General features: G+C 41.0%; 1 protein-coding gene across 2 annotated transcripts in view; it reads left to right on the top strand.

Annotated features, from left to right (window-relative positions):
- LOC308101853 (adipose-secreted signaling protein-like) overlaps window positions 1-20042 on the top strand; it is a 31989-nt gene extending 11947 nt beyond the window's left edge. For both annotated transcript variants that reach the window (XM_080451359.1, XM_080451358.1), the window contains exons 4-7: window positions 9410-9582; window positions 14436-14574; window positions 16000-16125; window positions 19784-20042. In XM_080451359.1, coding sequence (XP_080307485.1) covers window positions 9410-9582; window positions 14436-14574; window positions 16000-16125; window positions 19784-19884 — 539 coding nt within the window. In that variant the 3' untranslated portion in view covers window positions 19885-20042. The remainder of the gene's footprint in view (window positions 1-9409; window positions 9583-14435; window positions 14575-15999; window positions 16126-19783) is intronic.

Here is a 20042-nt window from a genome sequence, read left to right as displayed (position 1 = left end):
TGACACACAGTCATGATGATGTAACTGTATATCAGACAAACCCATCATTAGTTTATCCTTATTTTTCTAAGATCAAACGTTGTTTCATGCTCATATTTAGTTTAGCCCCATGGTTTTGATTATTGATCATTTTCAAGGTATTGTTTCAAAGTGTTTTAAATTTTTTATTGTATTTATTGCAACAAGACAGAGCACATGACATTTGTGGCCGATCAAATCACATATTAATGTAAATGGTTGTTAATTAATGTAAAAACGTTATGAAGTGGTGATGATGATCACCACTTCTGAACTGTGTCTGCTTGGTTGCTCATTCAGAACCATAACATATAACATTCTGCATACTGAGTACTTTTACTTTTGGTACTTTAAGTACATTTTGTTCCTTGACTCGCTTTAGTTTTAAAGCACCAGTTAGTTATCGCTGCAGCAGGAAGACAAACCAAACTAAAGCCTGTGTGGAAAACATGTCTCCAAGGCTGACTGCCACACTCTGTCAAATCCTCAGTGTTCATTTCACTCTGACACGGTACAACATGGAACCCGAAAGGGTCCCGTTTGTACCCCCCCCCCCCAACCCCCATCTGTCAGAATATAACCAAAGGGAAGGCTGTCTGAAAGAACATGGCTCTGGGCCTGACTGCCTCACACACTCTAAGAATCCTGAGTGCTCATTTTCAGTGGCGTAAAGTAACTAAGTACATTTACTCAAGTACTGTACTTAAGTACAATATTTAGGTATTTTTGAGCGGTGTAGCCGCTCCTATAAGTGGGTTTGGGACCCATCCGTGGCGAAAGTTTTTCTTTCCGTCGTGAAAATGTGTCTTTCGCTGTACTGTGATTGGCTGTGACGTACTGTGATTAAATTAATAACTCATAAATAGCACCACTCACTTCGCTTTTTTTTTTTAGCTTCCATCACTGTGATGACCACTGTTGTTTTTGATCATGCGTCTGGCTAGCTTCTACTCAATACTGAGCAAAGGGTCTGAATACTGGCTTCGCAGGACGTACTGTGATTGGCTAGCGAGACGCATAATGAAATTAATAACTCACTTCACACTGGGTGTGATTTTTTTACTTCACTGGAGTATTTCCAATTGTCAGTACTTTTACTTCTACTCCACTACATCTCAGAGGCAAATATTATACTTTTTTGTACTACAATTTTTTGAAAGCTTTAGTTACTTTGTAGATTTTGGATTATTATTACAAAACAAAAATTTGAAAAAAGCAGATCTACAAGCTCACAATGCGTCACATGCTTGTAGATCTGCTTTTTTTCCCCAAAAGATTTGTATACACTTTCAGCTCCAGTAGAATTTATTGACCAAACGTTTGGAGCCATGGCTCTCCGTCCGGTCACACTGGAGATGTGTGTGTAGTGTTTGCTACCACGCACGCACACACACACACACACCACACACACACACACACACACACACACACACACACACACACACACACACACACACACACACACACACACACACAGTAAATACACACCCACTGGTTACCTTGTTAATCAGCTACACAATAGAATAAATTGGTCAAAAGTTCAGCGTTTTCATATCCAATACAACAGTGGGAGAAAACAAACGAATCATCTACATAATGGGGTATCTTACTCCTGGGAAACCAGACCATACTGCAGAGTTATACAAAGTGATTCATTTGGAAGTCTGTCTGTTCAGATCTCCTTCTCCTCTGGGACGTTTTCTGTTCTGTCTCCTGTTTAAGTTAAGTCACCTTTATTTGTGTAGCACATTTAAACCCATTAAGACCTGAGGCCTATTCTACAAATGTCTTCTAAATCCTAACAGTATTCAGAAAAAAACGTATGTTTCAGAACATATGGTTCTCAGACTTTTTCATGTCAAGGACCCCCACAATGATATGTATTTGGCCGCGGACCCCCATCTCAAAACATGTTGTTCCAGGGACCCCCCAGAAGCAAAGATTTGAGTTAAATGTTCGCTTTAAAACAATATATATTCAAAGATTTGCACACATTTTTCATAATTTAAAAAAAATAGCAGATCTACAAGCTCATAGCGCGGCACCAGCTTGTAGATCTGCTATTTTTGAATAGCCCAAAGTGTAAAATAATGCTTTTTAGCTCAAATCAAAAAGTGACACAGATGCGTCCCAGGTCTTAAGTGGGTTAAAAACAACAGAAGTTGACCCAAAGTGCATTCCATTCACAATAGCATCATAATGACCTCATAAAATACAACATAGTAAGAGAAACATAAGAGCAACATCTCATGCAAATACAGCAAAATGAAAAGAACATAAAAGCAATAAAAAAAAATATACATTCAATGACCAGAGTATAGGCGTAGGCCATAAGTTAATTACCCTCAGACTGAGCTGAAGGCAATGGAGAAAAGGTGGGTTTTTTAGGGTGGATTTAAACCTCTCAATGGTGGAGCTGGACTTAATGTGGTGTGTGTGAGAGAGAGAGAGAGAGAGAGAGAGAGAGAGAGAGAGAGAGAGAGGCCACATTGTGTTGGTCAGACATGAAGTGCATTGTGACTGGGCTCTTTGGGAAACTCTGCCTCAGAGTGAAATGAGTGCTCAGTATTTTCTAGTGTGTGTTGTTGTTGGCGGTCAACAACACCCACCCCACACCCCCCCCCCCCCCCCCCGGTAGAGTGTGAGCTTTAATGACGCAGCCGAGGTCCTTTAATCTCTCTGTGGGAGAAGCTTATTGGACGAGAGAGACGGTGTCGGAGCCAAGTCCCTTGTGCTGACTTCCTGTTGATGGTAGTTTTGATATGAAAAATATATTTATTTTCATTTAGTCTGCAGGGGGGAGGGGGAAGTGTGTGTGTTGTGTGTGTGTGTGTGTGTGTGTGTGTGGTGTGTGTGTGTGTGTGTGTGTGTGTGTGTGTGTGTGTGTGTGTGTGTGTGTGTGTGTGTGTGTGTGTGTGTGTGTGTGTGTGTGTGTGTGTGTGTGTGTGTGTGTGTGTGTGTGTGTGTGTGTGTGTGTGTGTGTGTGTGTGTGTGTGTGTGTGTGTGTGTGTGTGTGTGTGTGTGTGTGCGCGTGCGTGTGTGTGTGCTATACTCTACAAGTATAGTAGAATGAGAGAAGTAGACATTTTGTGGACAATTATTTGACAGTATTAGTTACTTTTCAGCCTGAAGGGTCAATGTAAGGTGTTAACACATTCACTGCCAGGCATTTTTTAATTAATTCATCCACTGCTGCCAGCCTTTTGGAACAAATACATGTTACCATTGTGTTGCTAAAGCCAGTTGAATAAGGCTTGTTTTCAACAACAAACAAAAAAAGGAGAAATCTGAGCTAGATGTGTTTTTATACAGATCCTAACATAGAGTATGGGATGTTTTTGGGATGATGTCACATCCGTCCATTCCTTCTCTCAGAGTCAGGGGATCATTCCTAAGTTGTGTTTACAGCGCCCCTCTTGTGCCTCTTTTTTGTCTTGATTTGATGGAGATCTCAGTCATGTGATGACAAGGAAACAAGACATGACTCAGTCATGTATACCAGCTTGCTTTCTGTTTTCTCTGATTTGTCTCGCAGTCTCGCAGAAACTGGCAACACTGCTAGTGGCTCCCCATTGGCTTAGACCTGTTGCTCATTTCTCTCGCAGAATCTGGCAACGCTGCCATAGAGGCGAGAGGCGTGTCTAGTACCATAGCTTGGGGAGGACGAGACCGCCCGCTCAGAGTATGGGAAAGTATCCCCATTGCTTAAAGGACAGCCAATGATGAAAAAGTGTCGAGAAAAGTGTCGAGAAAGTGTTGACTAGACTCAGTCTGTTCTTAGACCAGCGTGCTTTGCAAGCTGGTAAAAATGACAAATTGACAAACCGATAATGCATTATTATTATAATCAGGGGTGAAAGTGGGCCGGCAACGGTCCGGAACGGCGTTCGGTAAAAGATTAGGTGCCGGAACGCCGTTCCATTAAGAAAAATTCGAAGGTAGTTGTGAAAATCCCATATTAAATAACCTGCCACAGACCCATGGCCATGTTCAAGAAGAAAACATAATCTACTAACGTCAGATTAACATACACAATTATTACATTTTCTAATAAAGTGCTTTTGAATTGTTCCACTGTGTGTTTGTGTCAGCTTAATCCGTGCTATTTTTACGGTGTTTATTTATTTTACGGAGCCGAGAAGCGTCTCGTCCTCTCCAGCGAAACGAAACTTGGACTGGGATCAATTCACTTTGCAGCTTGAAGATCCGGTATAAAAGGATACGGAAACGGCCTTTGTCCGTGCCTATGTGTGTGTGTGCAAATTACCGGATAAAGAAGGCGGGCTTTACGACGAATTAAATCCCACCAACGTTCAAAACATGTTTCTGGTTGGCTGACAGACTAGCATAGTTAGTTCTGATTGGTTCAACACGTCTTTTCTGGAGAAAAAAAGAAAAGAAAAGAAACGCGAGGGGAAATAAACACTGTTTTGATGAAGAATGCAATTTTAAAAATAAATTAAGCACAATGCAACGAAAACTAACTGAGATGTTTAAGAGAAAAGAAGACAGAGTTGAAGAAGCTGACAATGTGGTTAAAAACAAAGTTTGTAGAACAACAACGCCAGGTACAGTGGTGGAAAAGCACTCAATTACTTAAGTAAAAGTATCAATACTGCAATGTATGTATGTAAAGCACTCTGTTAAAAGTTTGGAATTGAAAATTTACTTGAGTGAAAGTACAAAAGTATTGGTATCAAAATGTACTTAAAGTACCAAAAGTAAAACTACTAAAATGTTTGAAAATAGCAAATCTACAAGCTTGTGGAGCTTGTAGATCGGCTATTTTCAAATAGCCTAGGTATAAAATAGGGCTAAAGGGATTAATGTATGATTTATAATGTAATAATGTATATATGCAAAGTAACTAAAGTTTTCAAATAATTGTAGTGGAGTAAAAGTACAATATTTCCCAAATCCGCCATATAACCACATTTTTTACATTAGTATAAACCCATTTTGTTTGAATATTTTATTAGGCTTCGCCCGCGCGGCCGAACGCACTCCCCCGGCCGCGCGGCGAAGCCGCGCGTCCTACCAGTTCCGGCAAGAACTCTCAGCCACTTTCACCCCTGATTATAATGTAATTAATAGAGTTGATAAAGGGTCGTAAATCCTGCTCTATGCTAATTAAAACTATTTGTTGTTAAACCGCTGAAAACCCAGTGTAAAAAGGATGAGACAAAATCAAAGACAGACACAGGCCGGTTCTCAAATTAAAAAGGTTGACATTGTATTACGAGAAAGAATCAATCCACGAGGCACCGTACAGCAAAAATATCTCTCTGCCATTACAAAGACAGGCAATAGTATTTATACACAAGTTGGAGTCCGGACATCAGATATGAGGTGGATCCTAACTATTGGTTAAGACCCTCAGACGTCAGATCATATCTGATGAGCTGTCAGGCATCAGGGTGTCATCATAATAAGTTGTTGTTCATCTTATAGTATCCTTGTGTACAACTTATGGTTCCATAAACAAGTTATTCCTTCGATATCATAGGACATGTGGCAGGTTTATCTCTGACAGGGTGACAGCTGACAGAGTAAATTAGTGACAATATCCCGGTCATACAGAGATATAGGTCATCGTACAGAGATACAGGTCATTAGGACATTTAATCACAAAGCGTTGACCAAGACATGTTTTTACTGATTGGGAACGTATGGAGCCGCGGCACCAGATAGCAACTATGGAGCCAGCTACATGGCCTTGGTAGAGAAAGTATAGTAGAGTTACAAAAGGCATGTTTAAAAGACTGAAGGACAGGCCCAAAAAGACACCACTATATTAATTTGACTGGTTAGATCGATATTTCTATATCATTATCTGCGTGGATATTAGTCTGGTCCCTATCAACGATAAAAAAAAATTCCAAGGGGCGGTTACAAAAAGATCCAAACGGACTCTATTGGTTAGACCTAAACCAATCAGAGCAGTGCTTCCTTGTTCACAAACTAATCAGAGCAGTGCTTCCTTGTACGTCATTGCTCCAAATAAGGTGATAAGCCCGCCCACATTTGGATACTGGGCCCTGGTTGGCTCCACACCACTGCGGAGGGAGAGAAATGGAATCTCTATGGAGGGGGGGCCAGACCTAATCTGCCGAGGGCTAAAGTGCGATGCGATTTTGCAAAGGCAGATTCGGCTGGAACCAGGCTATGTCAGACCACATAAAGAGGCTTTTATACCCCTCCCCCCCCCCCATCATCTCATTTGTAACATGTTCTCATTTAACTCAGTCTTCCACACCACGGTGCAGCCGTCAGTGTGATGATGTAACATCTGAACTCATTACTCTGACCCAGATCTGCAAGGATGTGTTTAATCCGTCCAGACCGGGGGGACGCGTCGCTGAGCTTGTAGATCTGCTATTTTATTAAGATATATTTTTTTGCTATAACCATATTATTTGATACTTTGGGCTATTCAAAAATAGCAGATATACAAGCTCATAGCGCGGCACCGAGTGCCGCGCTATGAGCTTGTAGATCTGCTATTTATTTTGAAAAATCTTGTAGATCTGCTATTTATTTTTGAAAAATCTTTAAATATGTATGTTTTTTTTAAAGCAATTTTTTTTCTTTCTTTGGGCTTTTCAAAAGTAGCAGATCTACAAGCTCATAGCTTGTAGATCTGCTATTTTTTTAATCTTGTACATTTGTGCAAATCTTTGCATATATATATATATATATATATATATATATATATATATATATATATATATATATATATATATATATATATATATATATATATATATATATATATATATAGTTAAAACAAACATTTGTAACTCAAATCTTTGCTTCTCTGGAACTAAATATTTTACAAATGTTTGCTTTAAACAATGCACACATTTCACAATTTTTTTCCCTCCAAAATAGCAGATCTACAAGCTCATAGATCTGCTATTTTTGAATAGCCAAAGAAATCTAAAAATAACACGGATACGTCCCCGGACTTAATGGATTAATCTCTATCTGTCTCTCTCGCTCGCTCGCTCTCTCTCTCATATCTCTCTCTCTCTCTCTCTCATGTCTCTGTCCTGTGGAGGTCGGGTGGAGCCGGACGCATCATGCCTAGTGGGTCAGCTCTGACCCCTGACCCCTGAGCTTCATGCTTCTCAAACTCTTTTGGCTCAGAGGGTCACCCTGACTTTTACTTTGAAATGTCAGCAGTGTATTTGTATGAATACTGGAGCCATTCTCCTTGTGATTTGGTGATACAATCTCTCTCACACACACACACACACACACACACACACACACACACACACACACACACACACACACACACACACACACACACACACACACACACACACACACACACACACACACACACACACTAGACAGACAGACTAATAGAGGTCATTAAACAGCTGCTACTTGTCCTGTACGTGCTGATTGGACATAGATTGCTGATTGCAGCCTGTGTGTGTGTTCACAGATACACAATCTTTACATCAAATACATGGACACACACACACACTTGTATACTACTTGTATTACTAAACTTGTGAGGACATCAACAATTTATTAATGCCATTTAATTTTTTTTGTCATTTTTACCCCTAACCCTGAAGCCAAAAATAGCCAATCTACTCACAACACTCACAACACGGCGTGTTAAGCTCACGACAACACGACACATTGCTTATCGATCGGCTATTTTCAATGCTTAACACCAGTCACCAGCGCACAAATAAGCATGAATCAGGAATGAGTCTAATAACCGCTAGACCTAACATCTAAATGTCTGATCCTACCCTGAACATTACTAACTCCACCAATCTGTTATAGCCATAGAACATCCATATGTTGAGGACCAGGAAAATTCTACTATAATACACACACGCGCGCACACACACACACACACACACACACACACACACACACACACACACACACACACACACACACACACACACACACACACACACACACACACACACACACACACACACACACACACACACACACACACACACACCACTGCTCAGCAGATGTGATGTCCTTTGACCATGCAGACTCTATTCAAAGTCTCACAGCTGCTGTTAAAAAACATCCAGTAATCATTCATTAACATGTGTGGATCACATTCACAGCAGACTGGATCCTGTCCTACTGACTGGATCATTAACATGTGTGGATCACATTCACATAGACTGGATCCTGTCCTACTGACTGGATCATTAACATGTGTGGATCACATTCACATAGACTGGATCCTGTCCTACTGACTGGATCATTAACATGTGTGGATCACATTCACAGCAGACTGGATCCTGTCCTACTGACTGGATCATTAACATGTGTGGATCACATTCACAGCAGACTGGATCCTGTCCTACTGACTGGATCATTAACATGTGTGGATCACATTCACATAGACTGGATCCTGTCCTACTGACTGGATCATTAACATGTGTGGATCACATTCACATAGACTGGATCCTGTCCTACTGACTGGATCATTAACATGTGTGGATCACATTCACAGCAGACTGGATCCTGTCCTACTGACTGGATCATTAACATGTGTGGATCACATTCACAGCAGACTGGATCCTGTCCTACTGACTGGATCATTAACATGTGTGGATCACATTCACAGCAGACTGGATCCTGTCCTAACTGACTGGATCATTAACATGTGTGGATCACATTCACAGCAGACTGGATCCTGTCCTACTGACTGGATCATTAACATGTGTGGATCACATTCACAGCAGACTGGATCCTGTCCTACTGACTGGATCATTAACATGTGTGGATCACATTCACAGCAGACTGGATCCTGTCCTAACTGACTGGATCATTAACATGTGTGGATCACATTCACAGCAGACTGGATCCTGTCCTACTGACTGGATCATTAACATGTGTGGATCACATTCACAGCAGACTGGATCCTGTCCTAACTGACTGGATCATTAACATGTGTGGATCACATTCACAGCAGACTGGATCCTGTCCTACTGACTGGATCATTAACATGTGTGGATCACATTCACAGCAGACTGGATCCTGTCCTACTGACTGGATCATTAACATGTGTGGATCACATTCACACAGACTGGATCCTGTCCTAACTGACTGGTCTGTCTCTGTTTAACCACATGAACCCTAGCCAAACAGCAGGCAAAAATGGACCAACATTGTAATGTATTAAATGGGTAAAAGTGGTTGATGCTATATCAACAATGTTTTGCTGGGGACCCCCTGGAACCCCCTAAAGGACCCTTGGGGGTCCCCAGACCCCACTTTGAGAACCACTGCATTAGGCAACAGACCCTCGTAACTCTGAGAGTGTACAAAGTGAACTAAATGGACCTGTGTGTGTGTGTGTGTGTGTGTGTGTGTGTGCGCGCGCGCTCCTCAGGTTCGACAAAGACGGGGGGCGTTCGTTTCTCAGAGGAGGCCGTCGGCTCCGCCCCCTCGAGCCACGCCCCCTCCGGCAGTAGCCCCGCCTCCTCCCACGTTCACTTCGACGAGAAGCTGCACGACTCGGTCGTCATGGTGACGCAGGACGCCGACGGCAACTTCATGGTCAAGGTGAGCGGGTTTATGCTTTAGATTTTGTTTTTGTTATTGTTTTATTACAATTATTATTTTTATTTAAAAAAAGAATGTGTGTGCGTGCGTGTGTGTGCCTTTGTGTGTTTCTCAAAGCCCTTTGGTGTGTGTGTGTGTGTGTGTGTGTGTGTGTCTAAGAGGTGTGTCAGTGGTCACGTGACGTGTAATCTCTCAAGAACAGATTCAGAGCTGCGCTACTGAATCTGTCGGGAGGACGTTCAGAACGTATGAACATTGGCTACAAGTGGGCGTGCCTTCAGATCACGAAGCAGGCCACGCTTTACCCAATCAAATGTAGTGGGCGGGATTTACATATGTGCGTTCGCTTCCCACTGGAAACAAACCCAAAACTCATTTAACAGCAGCGTCCTCTGAGCAGACAAAACCACGGAAAGTTAGTAACATTTTAACTTGCTCTTCCATCATAGAAACAAGTGGGCTTAGAACCACAACCATCCATGTTCTTTAGGAGAAATGGTGTTAGTGTTCCGTGGAGAAATGTTGTTAGTGGGAATGAAAACATAGACGCACCACCGGAAGTGGAGGGCATAATCACTTTCTTTTTCCTCGGTAGCTTTCACTGTTTTAAAATACTTTTAATAATACTTAAATAAGCACACTTTGCAACTTTTGCACAGATATCTCTTGTATCCTCTCATCATGTTTTTGAGCTCCTGATTATTTAGTTTCCCCAAATTCGACTTGTAAACAAGGTGAATGAAATCACATGTTGCTTCCAGGTAGAGCTATGGTGGCTGGAATGGAATATAAGAAGAACGCTCGTCCCAAAACACGCTCGCCCCGGGTCTAATCCGGCGGCGGCGGCGGTCCGCGAAACAAATTGGGGCGAGTGTGAGATTTGCGCTTCTCGTCAATGAGTATTGCTGAAATAATATGAATACTATTATGGGGATATAATCCTATAGGGTACATAATATATTGGAAATTACAAAAATAAATGTAATTGCAGATGCCTTTACTGTAATATGGGCGGCTATTTGTATTTAGTAAAAGCATTCCTGAGCCGTGTGCGTGCACTGCAACATTGCATCATTTTCACCAGACAGACAGTTTTGGCTCGGTGCTACAGAATTCAAGATGCTCTGCAGGAAACCCCTGACTGTGATCACTTGACGTGACTCACGTCAAGCCCAATCTATGCTGTGAATAGCCGAGCTACAAGCTCACAGCGTTGTGAGCTTGTAGGTCGGCTTGTTTTCTACACGCGACGCCGTTGTGTGACAAACTATACATTTGTCTTCAACGCTCAAAAACCTGCTCCCTCTGTTTCTCTGTTTCTGCTGTTAGACCATGAGTCATGAGTCACTACGACAATGGACAGGGGCCGTCACAGCACAGGTGGAAAAAGTACTCACATGTTTTACTTATAGATATAAGTAATATAGAAATACTGTACTTGAGTAAAAGTACAAAAGTATTGGCATCAAAACGTACTTAAAGTATCAAAAGTAGGAAGTACTCATTATGCAGAATGTCCCATTTCACCCATTTTCAAATGGTCTAAATGTACATAGGGCTGAAGTGGGTAATGTATGTTTTGTAATAATAATCTAAATCTACAAAGTAACTAGTAACTGACGTTTTCCAATATTTGTAATGGAGTAAAAGTGCGATACTTGCCTCTGAGATGTAGTGTAGTGGAGTAAAGGTATTGTAAATTGGAAATACTCATGTAAAGTAGAAAATCCCTAAAAATAACCTTGTTTGTGCGTGTTGCGTGTGTGTGTGTTGCGAGACAGTGTGGGAGGTGTGCGTGTGTGCATGTGTTCAGAGACTGTGTGTGTGCGTGTGTTCAGAGACAGTGTGGGAGGTGTGTGTGTGTGTGTGTGTGTGTTCATGTGTTCAGAGACTGTGTGTGTGTGTGTGTGTGTGCATGTGTTCAGAGACTCTGTGTGTGTGTGTGTGTGTGTGTGTGTGTGTGTGTGTGTGTGTGCGTGTGTTCAGAGACAGTGTAGGAGTAGAGTGTGGGACGCTGCACATGCCACAGCTGTGTGAGAGAATAACTGTTTCTTGTTTTGTTTTTTTTACATCATTCTGGTGGTCCCTGACATGTAAAAGTTGGAGCACCACTGATACAGCAACATACTGTTAGGATTTAGAAGACATTTTTACATATGTATTTGGCCGCGGACCCCCATCTCAAAATGTTTTGTTCCAGGGACCCCCCAGAAGCAAAGAGTTACACATGCTCACTGTTGAGCAGAGGATTCACTCCTTTCTCTGTTGTATTATTAACTCAAAGATGACATCATTTGTATTTGTCCAAATACTTTACTGTACTAATACACATAATCACTGTAGTCGCGATGTGACACATTGTGAGCTTGTAAAGGATGGAAGTTGGGAACGATAGGGTCTGCATTTGAATGAACCTTTTCATGTCAAGGACCCCCACATGTATTTGGCCGTGGACCCCCATCGGAATTTTTTTTGTGCCAGGGACCCCCAGAAGCAAAGATTTGTGTTAAAAATATTCACTAGGGGAAAACAAAGAAAAATACATATATACTGTATATATTCCAAATTCCAATTTCACGATTTTTCAAAAAAATTGCTGATCTACAAGCTCATAGCGCGGCACAAAGTGACGCTCTATGAGCTTGTAGATCTGCTATTTTTTAATAGTAAAACTATAAAATATGGTTAAATGACTGGGGGAAAAAATATCTGGGGAGAACCAATGCTCTAGTCTACATAATACTGATTGATGTTTATATGTCAGTCAGAACTGTAGATTCACTCCTAAAGACTCTCCTCTTCAGACTCAACCTTCAGCCCGTAACACTGGCCCTACAGCCTTGATGACCTTGCAGGCTTATGTAAAGGTTAAAAAAGTAATTTAGATATCATGTTATGTACAGTAGACAGATGCCAGGTTTATTTGTTGACCTGGCATCCTATAGTTTCTGTAGCTTTAATGCACAGATTAGATTTTTTTTATATTACAATGTTTAGACTGATCCTTGGTTTACCTGTGATCCTATAGTTTACTGAGACACTACACTGTCTCTGTATTCTATGATCCTATAGTTTACTGAGACACTACACTGTCTCTGTATTCTATGATCCTATAGTTTACTGAGACACTACACTGTCTCTGTATTCTATGATCCTATAGTTTACTGAGACACTACACTGTCTCTGTATTCTATGATCCTATAGTTTACTGAGACACTACACTGTCTCTGTATTCTATGATCCTATAGTTTACTGAGACACTACACTGTCTCTGTATTCTATGATCCTATAGTTTACTGAGACACTACACTGTCTCTGTATTCTATGATCCTATAGTTTACTGAGACACTACACTGTCTCTGTATTCTATGATCCTATAGTTTACTGAGACACTACACTGTCTCTGTATTCTATGATCCTATAGTTTACTGAGACACTACACTGTCTCTGTATTCTATGATCCTATAGTTTACTGAGACACTACACTGTCTCTCTGTATTCTATGATCCTATAGTTTACTGAGACACTACACTGTCTCTGTATTCTATGATCCTATAGTTTACTGAGACACTACACTGTCTCTGTATTCTATGATCCTATAGTTTACTGAGACACTACACTGTCTCTGTATTCTATGATCCTATAGTTTACTGAGACACTACACTGTCTCTATTCCTTCTATGTAGTCACTCTGGTTACTTATTAAGTACTTATGTATCCTTCATGCTGCAGGAATGTATATATTCTGTATATTTTTGGTCATGTTAATGATAATGTTTTCTGTAGATCGTTGCCATCAGGCCTTTTATCTCCATATTTCAACTTTTTAATGTTTTTTACTACTTCGTCAAACAAGAGTGTCAAGGTAAAGGACAAGCTCATAACGTATCACATTGCGGTGTGTCGTAAACTTGTAGATCTAGTTTTGGACATACAAGGTTTCCACCCTACATCAACGATATTAAATATATTTTTTATCTTTGGTAAGAATACATATAGTATTATACTGTATATGCAGCGCATGTAGTTCAGTTTTATGCCAATTATAAAGAGCAGAATGTAAGCTTATAGAACAAGTCTCTCAGAGTTTATAAGGTTTTTCTATGGCTCTCAAAATGCAGAAAGCAGTTTAAACTTTTCACCTATAATGACATTACGCCCCAAAATAGATAAGAATCAGGACACTTTAGATGGTTGAGCCAATTCTGATGTGGAACTGAATAATGTGTCAATCATGTTCATAAAGCTCAATCATGTGTGAAGTAATGATGCCACTAATATCTAATCTTTGTGTGTGTGTGTGTGTGTGTGTGTGTGTGTGTGTGTGTGTGTGTGTGTGTGTGTGTGTGTGTGTGTGTGTGTGTGTGTGTGTGTGTGTGTGTGTGTGTGTGTGTGTGTGTGTGTGTGTGTGTGTGTGTGTGTGTGTGTGTGTGTGTGTCTCTCTCTCTCTCTCTCTCCCTCTCTCTGTCTCTATCTCGCTGTCTGTCTAACTGTCTGTCTCACTCACTCACTCTGTCTGTCTGTCTCTCTCTCTGTGTGTGTGTGTGTGTGTGTGTCTCTCTCTGTCTCTCTCTGTCTCTATCTCGCTGTCTGTCTAACTGTCTGTCTCACTCACTCACTCAGTCTGTCTGTCTGTCTGTGTGTGTGTGTGTCTCTCTCTCTCTCTCTCTCTCTCTGTTTTTTGATTGATTGAATACTTTATTAGACAGAGATGCAAACAGCATGAGTACATCAAGTCACACTTGGTTCTAAAAGGATGTTTCCATTGAGGTCCTGTATGTCTCTCTGTCATCAGGTTGGTTTCTTAAAGACCAAGCACCGGTATGACTGTCTGTGTCTCTCTGTCATTATAGGTAGGTTTCTTAAAGACCCAGCACAGGTATGAGATCGTGTTCACCCTGCCAGAGGTTCCGTCTCTGGGTAAAGACGTGTGTCCCGCTCCGGTCCCCAGCCCTCACCTCCGCATCACCGACATCTCCCCCGTCCCCGAGGGTAAGACCACCTCTGCCTGCACCCAGTGTACATCCTGTCAACTAAAACATGACGAAAAATCATTCTCCACTACCTTTTCTTCACTGACGAAAACTAAATAAAACTACTAAAGCTATGACTAAATATATTGACACATTTTGTCAACAAATAAAGACTAGACTAAAATAGGAGAAGATTTTGTAGTTTGTTTTAGAGATACCGCGGCCCAATTAACAGCCAGTGTTAATTTTGAGTCTTTTTAGTCTTCTGAAAATTGTTTAGTCTTAGTCTAGTCCAGTCGACTAAATATCAAAAACCTTAGTCTTTTAGTCTTTTAGTCTTTTAGTCTTAGTCTTAGTCGACAAAATTAACACTATTAACAGCGCGATATAACAGCGTGATATCAGCCAAAATTATCTGATTAGATCGGATCACAGCTAAAATGACTGATCAAACACTCCGATCAAAACATTCCACTCCAGCACTTCTAACCAGCACGTTGAGGAACTGTGTTGACTATGATTCTGGAGAGGTTATGTTCTCTGTTAGAGTAATATATCACTTGATCAATCCTTTTTTAACATTTATTTTTAAAGGTAGGATAAGTGATTTTCTTTGGTTAAAATAAGTGTTAAATAGCTCTATATTGTGATAGTACTCATTACTATAGAGCGTGTGTTCAGTAACAGGAGTCTCCATGTCTCTCCAAATGCATTTTCAGGTCAGGATACCAATATTATCCAATCAGGATAGAGAACTCAGACAGGATACAGATTAACCAAGTGAAATTGGAAGTGATGACACAAAGAAATGAGCTGATACACAATTGGAACTGGAACACTATAACATTTAAGCTGATAAATGTGTACTCTCTCCAGGCAAAGAGTTAAAAGGAAACTTCGATACTGTAGACTCAAAACGGACAATAACATTATTTTCTTACATACCAGATTGATAATGCTACTTTATAAATCTGTTGTATCCCTGTTGGTATCTCTTTTTATGTGATTATCGACTTTTGTAAAATGTATATTCTTTTAACTGTTTTTAGTATTTCTTTGTAATACACTGTGATATTTTAAATATTTTTGTTAATGTATTTTAATGTCTTGGACCCCAGGAAGACTAGCTGACGTTAAGGCGATCAGCTAATGGGGATTCGTTTAAATAAACAAATAAACACATCATGCTTGTACATTGGCTCTTGGCTCTAGATACACGTATGAAAATGGAATACACTCATTATTAATGTTTGGTGCAGCTGTTTTGCTCACTAGTCTGACATGTTGTAGTTTTTAAACCTGAACTGGAAAACAAACTACACATCTTAGTGCTTCTCTCACCACTGCTTCTAGAAACATTAAACATTCAACATTACTGGAGTTTAGTGACACCACTAGTTGGCATTAAAGAAGAAACTTAATCTCTCTCTCTCTCTCTCTCCAGGAGGTCATAAGGTCACATGTGAGTACATGGCTCAACAGGAAGGAGTTCTGTGTGAGGAGGCTCTGCTCCTCAGTGAGACCAACGAGGAGGTCTGCGTCAAGGTCAAAGTTCACGCCCGGGTCATGGGTGAGATGACTTATTATTATCACATTCATTACATAGATGACTTATTATCACATTCATTACATAGATGACTTATTATCACATTCATTACATAGATGACTTATTATCACATTCATTACATAGATGACATATTATCAGTAGGGGTGACCGTGCTTTTGCTGCTGCTGGCCCCAGGCTCTGGAATCTGCTGCCCCTCAACATTAGATCTGCCCAGTCGATTGGGGCTTTTAAAACTTTACTAAAAACTCACTTATTCTCTCTTGCTTTTAGTCGTATTTAGCTATCCTGTTCTGTCCTAATGCTGCATTGTTTTGTTTCTTTTTGTTTTTTCTTTTGTTTTTGCCCTGTGTATATATATATATATATATATATATATTTTCTTTTTTGTAGATGCTTCTGTGTGTCTGACTTACCTTGTTTTAACCATGTTCAGCACTTTGGTCGGCTTTGGCTGTTGTAAATGTGCTATATAAATAAAGTTTGATTTGATTTGATTTGATCACATTCATTACATAGATGACGTATTATCACATTCATTACATAGATGACTTATTATCACATTCATTACATAGATGACTTATTATCACATTCATTACATAGATGACTTATTATCACATTCATTACATAGATTACTTATTATCACATTCATTACATAGATTACTATTATCACATTCATTACATAGATGACTTATTATCACATTCATTACATAGATGACTTATTATCACATTCATTACATAGATGACTTATTATCACATTCATTACATAGATGACTTATTATCACATTCATTACATAGATGACTTATTATCACATTCATTACATAGATGACTTATTATCACATTCATTACATAGATGACTTATTAACATATGCAACGCCGAGTCATGGGTGACTATTAACTGGGTTATTATAACTATAAATGGACTCAGGTCATTGGTTACACAATAAACATGAAACGCATGCATTCCAATGGAGTAGATCAGGAGTCTTCAACGTTTCTCAGGGCAGGGACCCCTTAGCTGAGAGAGAGATGAATCAGGGACCCCTTAGCTGAGAGACAGATGAAGCAGGGACCCCTTAGCTGAGAGAGAGATGAATCAGGGACCCCTTAGCTGAGAGACAGATGAAGCAGGGACCCCTTAGCTGAGAGACAGATGAAGCAGGGACCCCTTAGCTGAGAGACAGATGAAGCAGGGACCCCTTAGCAGAGAGAGAGAGATGAAGCAGGGACCCCTTAGCTGAGAGACAGATGAAGCAGGGACCCCTTAGCTGAGAGACAGATGAAGCAGGGACCCCTTAGCTGAGAGACAGATGAAGCAGGGACCCCTTAGCTGAGAGACAGATGAAGCAGGGACCCCTTAGCTGAGAGACAGATGAAGCAGGGACCCCTTAGCAGAGAGACAGATGAAGCAGGGACCCCTTAGCTGAGAGACAGATGAAGCAGGGACCCCTTAGCTGAGAGACAGATGAAGCAGGGACCCCTTAGCTGAGAGACAGATGAAGCAGGGACCCCTTAGCAGAGAGACAGATGAAGCAGGGACCCCTTAGCTGAGAGAGAGATGAAGCAGGGACCCCTTAGCTGAGAGAGAGATGAAGCAGGGACCCCTTAGCTGACAGAGAGATGAAGCAGGGACCCCTTAGCTGACAGAGAGATGAAGCAGGGACCCCTTAGCTGACAGAGAGATGAAGCAGGGACCCCTTAGCTGAGAGACAGATGAAGCAGGGACCCCTTAGCTGAGAGACAGATGAAGCAGGGACCCCTTAGCTGAGAGACAGATGAAGCAGGGACCCCTTAGCTGAGAGACAGATGAAGCAGGGACCTCTTAGCTGATAGAGAGATGAAGCAGGGACCTCTTAGCTGAGAGACAGATGAAGCAGGGACCCCTTAGCTGAGAGAGATGAAGCAGGGACCCCTTAGCTGAGAGACAGATGAAGCAGGGACCCCCCGCTTCATAGACTTGTTTGACAGCAACACTGTCATCAGTGTTGGATTCATGTTACATCAAACCTCTTTGCCGAAAATAGCCTGTTGTGAGCTTGTAGATCGGCTATTTTTGGCTATAGTTCTCCACAGAATAGGGATGCTAGGGTTCAAGTGGTTAATGTAAAAACCTTCCTAGCATAGGCACTCAGTGCTGCGCTATGAGCTTGTAGATCTGCTATGTTTTAATAGCCAAAGGAATCTAAAATGACACAGATGCTTTCGTGGAAGTCAAACAGGCCGCTACTGCCGCCTGCTGGTCAGACATGGCAACTTTATAATGCACACTGAATGAAGCCTTGTGTTGCATTTACACTGGAAATATTATTGTTGTTACTAAAACTAATGAAATAGGCAAAACTACTATTGAAAAAGCGTTGAGGTTAAAGGTAGGATAAGTGGTATTTCTAGGTTAAAACAAAAAGTTGTTTTGTTAAAAGGTTAAAGCAGTATGTTGTGATATTAATCATTGCTACAGCTGTGTGTGTGTGTGTGTGTGTGGGGGGGGGGGGGCGGGGGTGAACATCTGTGCAGAGGTCTAGCCTCTGACGGATCAGCAGCACGTTAATCTCCTTATTCCCTTGCTTCCTTCTCTTACTCCCTTACTTCCTTCTCTTACTCCCTTGCTTCCTTCTCTTACATCCTTCATGTTATTGAACCACTAATCCTCATGAGGAGTGTTTGACTCTTTTATTAGATTAAATCCCCTCATTCACTGAATTAATTTTTCTCTCGTTTTTTTTTCTTCTCTGTAAATATAGCCGTTTGTATGTGTTGATGACATGTATTAATGTGCTAATATTCTATGCTCTGTTGATTCATTGAATACATAGGACCACAATGGAAACAAGTCCCCAGGGGAAATAAATTATTATCCTTAAATTTAGCCTAAGGGCCCTTAGGGCTAAAACACCAACTAACTTCATGTCCTCTGTCTGTTGTCTCTTCTCTCACACCAACTAACTTCATGTCCTCTTTCATTACATCCATATATCTCCTCTTTGGTCTTCCTATAGGCCTCCTGCCAGGCAATATTGATTTTGACAACACATTTTGATTTAGTTTTAGTCCGAGCCTTGTGAATAAAATTCCATCTGAAATGTTTTAGTTTTTGTCTAGTTTTAGTCGACTAAATCTACAGTTGATTTGGTCGACTAAAATGTATGTTGGCGGTGCCTAGATGGCATCGTAATGGCTGATTTTACACTTGGTTGCATGCTGAAAATAGCAGATCTACAAGCTCACAACGCGTCGCACAGCACATTTTCAGAGCGCAACACCCGAGCTCAACCAAACATAAAATGACTTGTCTTTTAGTTCTACTGGATCTCTTCTCCACTAGATCCCTCACTGACATTTTAGTCTAGTTTTTATTTGTTGACGAAATTGTCAATAGCTAATCGTCATAGCTTAGTTTTTATTTAGTTTTGGTCAGTGAAAAGGTAGTCGCCGAAAAATTTTCGTCATTGTTTTAGTCGACTAAATCAAATTCTTACCTCAGCATCCTTCTACCGATAATATACTCACTATCTCCTCCTCTGGCATTTAACATGAAATGAATGTACAGTATGCATGCTATCGGTTATTTTAAATGTACAAACACTCACCTTGTCTGTCTGTCTGTCTGTCTGTCTGTCTGTCTGTCTGCCTGTCTGTCTGTCTGTCTGTCTGCCTGTCCTCCAGATCGTCATCATGGAACTCCCATGTTGTTAGAGGGGGTTCGCTGTGTTGGTGTGGAGCTGGAGTACGACTCTGAACAGAGCGACTGGCAAGGGTTTGACTAGCGTCTGGATGGACGGACGGACAGACGGTGGTCCTGCTTTGTGAGAACGTTCATCCTGAAGAAGACCAAAGCATTGTTCTGACCTGCATCACCACCTGGTCACATGACCACACCGTTAAGTTACTTCAGTGCTACTCCAGAGGTTTTCAGTTCAAGGAC

This window comes from Gymnoscopelus braueri, assembly GCF_963280865.1.
Source record: "Gymnoscopelus braueri genome assembly, chromosome: 15".
Taxonomy (NCBI): Eukaryota; Metazoa; Chordata; class Actinopteri; order Myctophiformes; family Myctophidae; genus Gymnoscopelus; species Gymnoscopelus braueri.
The sequence above is the reverse complement of the archived record's forward strand: the minus strand, read 5'-3'. Positions and strand labels throughout refer to the sequence as shown.